The sequence below is a fragment of the Aplysia californica genome, unplaced genomic scaffold, assembly GCF_000002075.1.
Source record: "Aplysia californica isolate F4 #8 unplaced genomic scaffold, AplCal3.0 scaffold00186, whole genome shotgun sequence".
Taxonomy (NCBI): Eukaryota; Metazoa; Mollusca; class Gastropoda; order Aplysiida; family Aplysiidae; genus Aplysia; species Aplysia californica.
Window position 1 is genome coordinate 357901 of NW_004797456.1, and position 10000 is coordinate 367900.

The 10000-nt window shown below is 38.6% G+C and overlaps 1 protein-coding gene across 1 annotated transcript in view; it reads left to right on the forward strand.

The window, feature by feature from the left end:
* Positions 1–10000, forward strand: part of LOC101851409 (ALK tyrosine kinase receptor) — a gene marked incomplete in the record, with an annotated part of 269826 nt that overhangs the window by 233728 nt on the left and 26098 nt on the right. The window contains 3 exon segments of the mRNA XM_035969815.1: positions 1773–1966; positions 2540–2637; positions 6906–7047. Of these exon segments, the coding sequence (XP_035825708.1) occupies positions 1773–1966; positions 2540–2637; positions 6906–7047 (434 nt within the window).

Sequence of the window (10000 nt, forward strand, 5' to 3'; positions counted from 1 at the left end):
AAAAACAACAACACAACAACAACAAACAAACAAACAAACAAAAACGAAGCAAAAAAAAAAAAAGTAGTACAGGATCATTTGTAGTAGCAGTGCTTTTCCACTTTTAAGACGTTAAAACGTCGGTACCGCCCACCTACATCTGTTACTTCCAAGCGGGCATTAACACTTTTCCATCAATTGGGTCTGAATAGGTTTTCCCAATCTGTCAGTTGGAATTTTAAAAGTTGTTTGGAAAAGTGTTAAACAACACCAGTCACTACCTGTGTGATCCCCATCTAATAAAGGCTCACAAGAGGACGAACCTGCCTTGGTTATCAAATACTGAACAAGATACCACAGTTTCTGTTGTGATTTCTGTTCTTTAGCGAAAAGTGATGTTTGATATTTTAAGTCACTGTCACAAAAACGGAAAAGCAAATCTTTTATCGTTGGATAAGTTTGAAACAAATGATGTATTTCTGCTAAATAGCTGTACTCGTTATTTTTTTCAAGATTTTCTTTAGCGTACAATACAGCAGTATCCATATTTTTACCCTGCCCAATTCTATCATCTGGCGCTTTTGTGTTTAGTAATAACAACAAACTGTGCAGCATTTTAGATTTTGAAATTAGCTGTTAGTCTTAGAGTAAACACACAAGAAAATGTTTTACATATCGATAAATAAAGGAATAAATAAATAAATAAATCTGTTACTTCACTTTTATAACGTGTATTGGTAAGTTACACATCCAAGTGTTGCTATAGCCCAACTGGAGATGGTTACAACAACTGGTTAGTAGTTAATTGTTTACATCATGTTAGTCCTACATTCCCCAGCTCTTTTGAATCACGAGGTGGGCACCATTTGTCCAGCTCCCTAGTGGAGTCATCTTTATAGTGTCACCGAAGGTTCCGAAAGTTTGCACGAAGTTTCATACAATGTTGACTTTGTTAGTATTAGTACCTAAACTTTTGGGCCAAGATGAGTAGGTAGAGGATAACATATAGGTATAAAAATGTTGCTGGTATGGGAGTTGTGTTTTTGTGTTTGCATCTGTATGTTTAATTTTTTTTTTTTTAATGTGTGTGCAGTTACGTTGATTTTAGTCGGACATACCCTGTTTAGTATACTTTTATCTCATGAAATGTTTTCCACCGGATTGCTTATCGATAATGATAAGCACCGTGACTTGTTGGTTGACTTGTTGGACGGCTCACCGCCCCGGGGCGAGGGAGTCATCACAATACAATGAAGCCATTTTACCCGGGGGAAGCCCCCCCCCCCCCTATACTTCCTAACAGTACAGCCTTTCCAAGTTCAACCCAGCATGCTACTAGTAAAACACACCCCAAAAAATAAAGTCATAGCAGTATCGATATTACAATATGGAAGAAGTAGACCTGCCAAGGAACAGATTCACTTCCTCATACTTCTTGTAAATACATGTAATTAAAATACTTCTTTTGTAACTTATGAGTCACAGTGCAATTCCTGCCGTCTTTACCTGGACTTTTTTGGAGACTGGACTTTGGCCCGAAGCCGTCTTTTTATGCAGCATTGCTATAAAATGTGCCGTCGAAATTGTCCAAGAAGACCACTCAATGTCAAGGGAACTTGCCGTTGTCTTAGACATGTTAACATCTTTGACAGTGTCATTACTATTTTTGTTAAAATGAACGCTTAGTGGAAATGGAAGGTGGCGGTTTGTACATATGATTGTTTTAGACAGATGGCAGTTAGAGCAGATTCCACTGTATCTGTCTGTAGACCGGATGTTACATCCCTCCTCAGGTGAGGTTCCACTACAGGATCACAGCTCTGTCTGCCAGTCTGCGGCTGGACATGGTGGCTGTGGGCAAACCTGGGAGGTCACAGGTTCACAAGGTCAAGTGGGAGCAAGTGGTCAACACCAACAATGACGTCATGGATCCCTGGACATGGAAGCGTGTGGTCGTCGACCTCAACACCGAGGCCATCAACTCGAGGTGGGAAACAATGCTGTCATAGTTCTTTGTTTGTGGTTTCTGTTTTGCGTGAATGGACTTTAGCAGAACGACAGACATACTGTAACGTCATAAGTAAAGCGTAGGGCGAAGGTGTCAAACTCAAGGCCTGGGGGACGCATCCAATACCGCAAACAGGTCTGGCCTGCAAGATGATTTTAGGTAATCCATCTTGAGAATCTCCATAACACAGAACCTACTCCCAACATAAATGATCTTGTTGCCATGAAATGTTCCAAGCATCCAGATCTAACAAGTTTGTGTAGGAGCAAACGTTGGTATAATGTTATTATTTTAACTTCTGATGTTTTAATCAATATCATTGTTAAAAAGGTTTAGTTTTCCATTGTTCATAGAGTGTTTATTTAGTTCGACTCGCAACCTTAAGTGCAAGTTGACCGCCACCCTCGCCCCCACACCCGTGAACGATTGAGTTAAATTAACTATAAATGTGACATTTATTTTCTTTCAATATGGCCAGGAGGCACAATAAAATTTGTTAATGTCTTGACTGTCCAAGCAAATTTTTTTTTAAGACTCGGTTGTCTCCCACAGCTATATCCTGCAGTTCAGGGCCATAACAAGCGACCCAAAAGCCAGTGGACAGGTGGCTGTACACAGTATCAGCCTCAGTCCTGAGTGTTTCATACCAGGCAAGTTTCCCCCACCTCCCCACCTCTAAATCCCCAATTCCTGTCTCCCTCCCCACCTCTAAATCGCCATCTTTGCCCTCCCCCCTCCACCTCGCCCCTCTCTCTCTCTCACTCTGTGTTTCTCTCTATCTCTGTTATATATATATATATATATATATATATATATATATATATATATATATATATATATATATATATATATATATATATATATTCAAGGTAAATACGAGCTACATATGAGGAATAGAAAAATAGAAGGACGAATTCATTTCAAATAGGAAAATTGTCTTTGTGAAGATGTAGAATTAGGCAAAAAACATTTCCTTAAAGTAATATAATGTAATATAGTATTACACCACTCTGTAACCCACAAACAATGTCGTTAACAGACTCTTGCTAATCGTCGCATTTGAGTCTGCTAGCAGGCAAGTGGATGAAATGGTGATCAAGATATAAAAATTACATCTAGCGTGAACATGAGAAAACAGGACAATAAAAACAATATAAAAATGAATTTCAGTTTGGAACTGACAAAGCTAAAAAACGGAAAGGATTAAAAGTTCCGTTTATGTTGACGGATTTAACTTTATCCTTTGTCAAATCAAGTATCTTGCGAAATGGTGAACTACGTAATTCGCCTTACATGCATTGGATAAGGTCATTTCGTATTCAGTATTCGATTATCTGATCTGGAAATGAATACGTTTAAATTTTTTTTTTTTAAATGTTTATATCACATTATTAGGCCAGCAAGTCGTATCTAGTATCTACTGATAAATCACCATTTTCATAAATTTCGCACATGTATATATTCCTCGATATTTTGTGCAAGCTGTCTTTAGAAGTAGTGCCCTGACCGATGACTGTGGTGCAGCAGTTAGGTGCGTCTCCATCTGTGTGTGTGTGTGTGTGTGTGTGTATGTGCATGTGTGTGTGTGTGTGTGTGTGTGTGTGTGTGTGTGTGTGCGTGCGTGCGTGTGTGTGCGTGTTTGTGAGTGTCTGTGTGTGTGTTGTTGTAGTTGTTGTTGTTGTTGCTGTTGTTCTTGTTTCTTTTTAATCGAGTATCTCCATCTGTCTGCTGGGACATAATATCCTTCATCGCCCGAGTTGGCCTCAGGAGGCAGGGTCAAAGCAGTTGGTCTCCACTTTGATCTAAAAATGTGTCGATTGGAGCATACAATATCTTCAATTACAACGACAAAAGTACTACCTTTGCAGACAGACAGACACACACACAAAAATTGAGTCTTATCGTGGGGCTCGGAGCCCTCATAATTTGTCGTAGTGACCTCATTGGTTTTGATGGCACAAATTTGCTCTTGGCAGTTTTCTCCAGACGCTGGATTTCCTCTCCCTTTGTCGATTCTGACATTGGAGATATCCCCCATTTTTGATATTATTTAATTTGTTTTGTATTTTTACAAGCTTTTGTTCTGACACTATGGTGTTGTTACAGACATTGAATCGGCGTCTGAGGTGTAGTTGTTAGGGTTAGGAGTTTCGCTGTCGCACGCAGGAGACTCCAGTTCGACCCCAAAGGGGAGTTAATTTCTTATCGAATACCTCGATCTGTTAGCTTGGATGTTGCTTCTTTCTTAAACTAGGTTGGCTCTGACAGACAAGGTTGTAAACTTGCTACTTAAATAATCTAAATTGTGTTGATGGTGACAAAAAAGAAACCACATAACAAAAAAGAATTAAAAGAGATATTGTATACAGCTGTGCCCATTCGACTGCTTTTCAACATTCATGATTTTTCCGCTGTTTGAGATATGGCCGAGCCATTCGAATTCTGTATGATTTTTACGGGCATTGGATTCTCGTCTTATTTTTCTCAAGCCGTCGTGAAATTAGAGCGTGTTATGTTTTAAGTTCATATTCTGTACCCAGATGATTACAAAAGAAAGTGATAGGTTTACAACAATATGACTATTGAAATGTGAATTTATAAAGACCTTCAGTGAGTCATTATTGGGGTTCATAACATAAACAATCTGAAATACGCAGAGGATACAGTCCTGCTTGCAAACATGAACGAAAATCTCTCTAAAATTATGAGAGAAATAAAAGACAAGAGCGGTTAAGGCAGGCCTTGACATACACGCTCAGAAAAAACAATGGTCATAGCCTCTTCAACTACCAAATCAATTGGCATAATCACAGATGAGGAGAGATCGAGCAGGGTGATCCCCAAAAAACTGTACAACTTTTTTTCTAAATATCTCGAACTAAATTTGTACAAGAATATTATAATTTGAAACTATATTATTATAATTCATTCAAAAGGAATTTGTTTGATATAAAATTTAAAAAGAAAAAACATATTTTCGAAAACGGAAATGGCTTTAATAAAAATTTCCTATAAATGCAAAATGCACCAATTTTAAAGATCTTATAAGGAAAGTCCTTAAGTGATTGGTTTGGGTTTTTTATTTCTTGTTACACTGTATTTTTTAAATCTAATCTTTCCATCACTGTTACTTTTAATTAAACAATATTTCTTTTCTCCTACAGAGTTAAAATTGTAAAAATAAAAATTCTGGAATTCCGAGAACCAATGGTCTCTATGTCCTCCTTTGGACTCGACACGTCGTTCGTAATGTTCAGAGGTGGTCAAACACAAGGATCCACTCAACAATGAGTAATCTAAGCCACACACACTGTGCACCTTACAACATAGAGCTGTTTCTAGAGACAATAAAGGGGGGGGGTGAGATTGCACAAATGGACAGCATTTGTTGAGTTTATAAAACCTGAAAGGGGAATAATATGGGCTTTGCCAAGGAACCAAATGTCTAAGAGGAAATGTTCACGCTTTCAAAACAATCGAGGAATCATGAACACATTGCTATCCTATGATAGCTTCGTAAACAGGAAAATGGTTCAGTTGCAGATGAAGATCTGCCTTTAGAATGCGGACCGTTGAGATGTAGGTAAATCATTGCCTCAGACATTGTCTACGGACAAACGTCTCACGGGGCTCGTCTTCCGAATTCTGCTCCCTGATGAAGTTTAAAGGGGTGCAAACGGTGTGTGTTTGACCTGAAGTGGTCATTTTATCTGAGCATGTTTGTTCTGATTCTGTACTGGTCCTAGCCGATGGACATTTCCACCCTTGGTATCAAAGAAGGCCTTAAGGGCACATAAACATTATTTCCGTACCTTGTGCTAAACTTTAAAAAATGAGTTGGTGGTGAGGAAATTTTAATACAAAAAGCTCTCTGCTCTTTACTAATCTTAACCATGATCTCAGCAGACATAGGTAACTTGAGAAAAACTATCTGCAAACTTCTGTTGACCTGTTAGACTACTGTAGTTTGCAATATGCGCAATCGTTGGAATTTTTAGTGGTAGGCCTAACGTGAACTAGTATGTCAAGCTAGAAAAATGGGGACGTAGCTAAAAATGGGTTGGGGGGGGGTTTTACGCGCTATGTAGAGCAAAACTATTCTGTGAATTTATCTAAAATGAATATCAGACTAATTCCTTTTGACTTCCAAATGTTGTGTACAAATTTCAAACGCAAAACTAAAGTGTGGAAAAAAATATTAACAAAAAAAGTTGTACAGTTTTGGTGGTGGGAGGTTGGATCACACTGTGTACATTAATTCAAATATCTTGGGGCAAAAATCACAGACGATGGCAGACGTGAAAAAAGAATGAAATAATAACAGTAAATGCGAAAGCAAGATTCAGCCGAATGCACAAACTGTTTATGTGTACATCCAATCAATTATATCTAGCTTTAAGGGAAAAAATATTTGTGTACCACATCTTTCCCATTTCCTGTATGGCACTGAGACCTGAACTTTCACCAAGAAAGAAGAAAACTAAATACATGTATTTCGAGATGTTGTGCTGTCGCAGAATGGCCAGAATTGGCTGGAAATCAAAAGAAAAAACATTAACAATGAGATGTGTAGAATTCTCCACACAACACTGATCCTGCTGAACAGAATAAAAAGTTTTAAAAATGCAATGCTTCGGGCATATAATACGTCACCAGCCGTTATGAAAGAAATATTCGAAGTCAAGATGTAGGGCAAAAAGGCTAAGAGCGGACAAAGAACAATGTGGACCGATAACATCAAGACATGGAATGACAGCTAGCGATCGAAAGCAATTGTGGGTCATTGCACATCAACCTCTTAGCCAGAGATCACACTTCCAGGTATCCAGGTATATGCCCTATTGTGTTGCAAGTGCTGTAAAACTCCTACAAAGAACTAAGACTAAACTTGATCTCTTTTTTTCATGTCCTGCCACAGATCTGAAGCTGAGTACCTGTGGCATGTCTGGGCATATTGGTCCCACTCAGAGGCGTTGTGATGGCAGCTATGGTCAAAACGGAAAAGTCAACGTGGTCAGAGGAATTCAGTCCTGGGTTGTCCCGGAAACAGCCATTTACACGTGAGTCTACTGTTTTACAACCCTCTCTGCTCTTCTGTTTATTATTTTTAACCTCACTACTTAAAAAAGAAAAACTGCAAAACCGCAACAACAGCCATACAGCGTAGTGCCGCAACATGGTGTAATCAAGCATTCGTCGATTTTTTTGGGCAAATGGGTATTTTGATAATTATCATGTTAAAGCGTGTTTATTTGTCTTGCTTTTGACAATGCATACACCTATGAATGGAAGTTGAGATAGTTGCGATTGAAGGAGGTGGGGGTCGATTGGTGCCAGGGGTAAAATTTGCTTTAAAATGGTCGCCAAAATTTGGTGACTTTCAATGCTTCAGTGCCCTGCCTTGGAAAATCTAAATCTACATTGTTAGTATTTTTTATCAGCTGTTTTTGTTTAAAGTAAAATCCTCACCGAAATGGACATAAACTGTAATGCGTCGGGGAAAATCGGTAAAAACGCCCAACGTGCGGAAAAGTGCCGGTTTCTTCGATTTCATTCCTTTGACAAGAGCCTAATCTCACCACGATGATACGATAATGTTATTTTTCCATTGGGTGCTGCTCTCACAACACGGTGTCTGTGGCGTAGAGCTACGGCTCTCTGTCATTACATACAGGAGTCCAGGGTTCGATTCTCGAGTGCAGAAAGTTTTTATAGAGTATTTCAAACTTTGTATTTAGAAGGTGTATAATATCTTTCAGCCAGGGTTGAGCCTGACAGGCAGGTTCAAAGTTAGACTCTTAAATTATCTAAGTTGTGCTAATTGGAGCTTAATAAACTCTATACTTCATCATCACCATTGCCTTTCTCACCCTGGATCAGGACATAGGCCACGAACAAACACTGTCCACCTTTCCTTATCCTCGGCTAGTCGCTTTATGTCACTCCATTTCTTCCCACTTTTCTGTACATCCATTTCCATGACTCTTCTCCCGGTTCCATGTGGTCCTCCCTTTGTTCTTTTACTCTGTGGGTTATAGTGTAACACTTTCCTTGTTATGCAGCTGCTTGACTTGAAAGTGTGTCCAATCCATCGCCAACGCCTTCTACCCACTTCATCTCTAACTGGGCTTTGTCTCGTTCTTCTTAATACTTCCTCGTTGGTGATCCTGTCTGTCCATCTGATCCTCAGTAACTTCCTTAGACACTTGTTCAAGAAAACCTGGATCTTCGTTATGCAAGTCTGAGATGCATTCCATGTCTCACATCCATACAACAAGACTGACTTCACATTTGAGTTGAAAATTCTCAGCTTTGTTTGTAGTGAGATATCCCTGGTCCTCCAAATCATGTTCAAAGAATTAAATGCAATTTGTGCCTTTCCAGTGCGGGACTTTATTTCAACGCCTGTTCCTCCCCTCTCTGTCAATTATACTCCCAAGATAGCAGAAGGATTCGACGTCTTCTGGTGCAATTCCCTCTATTGTGACCTGCTTCTTTCGTAGTGCGTCTATCCTTAGGACCTTTGACTCTTCGGGGTGGATCCTCAATCCAACAGACTCTGATAGGTTGTTTTAAATTGTTGTCTTTGCTTGCATCTGTTCCTGGGTGTGTGACAGAAGCGCCAAGTCATCTGCAAAGTCCAGATCGTCCAACTGTCTCTTAAAGTATCTAAGTTGTGCCAATTGGGGCATAATAGCTTCTACACCTACATGTGCTCTCACAACCACTCTCAACCAGGCCTGAGTAAAAACAGCTGGAAAGCTACACTAGATGTATTGTCAAAAGAAAACTAACAAAAGTTCAAATAAAAAACAAAAACAAAAACCATACCTAAGAGAGTAAAATAAATTTTACAAATCAACAGCAGTATAGCAATAAGCAGTAAACTGTAACGTTTTTGTTTTAAAAAAAGAAACCAACACCACAAAGTACACAGAATATTCCCTAAAAGCCTTCTTTTCGGAACTTGGATAAAGTAGTAAGCATATCCAGAGTCTTCGCTCTCCGTGGGGTCACAATTAATTGGGTCACGGTGCCGTCATGCGCGAAAGGCGCTATTGACTTTTTTTATTTTTCTAATTTAGTTTTGTGTGTGTGTTTGGGGGGGTATTTTTACCGATCATTTCTTCTTTCGTTTGTAGCCAACACCTCAACACAGTCACTGTCTATAATTGATTCAAACGCTTTGAATGTTTCCGATTATTCATTCGTCTTTCATGCTTGTCTGGCATTATTTTTATCTCACCTGTCAGACATATCTACATAAAGGAAGACATAAAGGACGGGCAATGTTCATAAAGGATCAGAAACTAATACAAGAAAATGGGACATTACAAGTTTCCACTTCAGATTTTAGTATTTTTGAAAACTGTATTATTCTTCAGAGCAAATGGGATAATGGAATCGTTAATGGAAAGAGATATGCGAAATGTTAATTACGAATACTTGTATTGCACAAAGAGAAAACAGCATTTTGAAAAATTCTCGTAAGATTTAGCGGTGTCTGAGAGGCCAATTTGGGGGTTGTGATATAATTTGTAAATGGCTGTGCTATTTTGAAACCTTGGAACTAAATGGATATTTCTCCTTTTAGATTATAGTGATGATACAACCCTTTTGGGGGCACAAAGAAGATTAGATGTGTTTCTGAAGCGATATGAAAGAAAGGCATCTGAAAATAGTTTTAAAAGTGCATGTATCTTTTAGGATAAGCGGATCTATGGTATCTTCTGCATTGGTTTGAAAAAGAAAAAATATAATATATTTTCAAGATTTTTTGTAAAATTCGAAAATCTTATTACGGTTTTAAAGGCGGATTTGTTTGCTGAGTTTGTAACATTTCTCGCGTAGCGCCCCCTAGAGACATTTTGGGAGACCGGTGAAAGGTGCAATCGTGTATAATATTGTTTTCCGACAGAAAAAAATGACTGGATTTCCAAAGATCGGATAGAAAGAAATAAGACTAGTAATAATACGGAAGGAATATGATACTTACGATATACATTCCGTTAA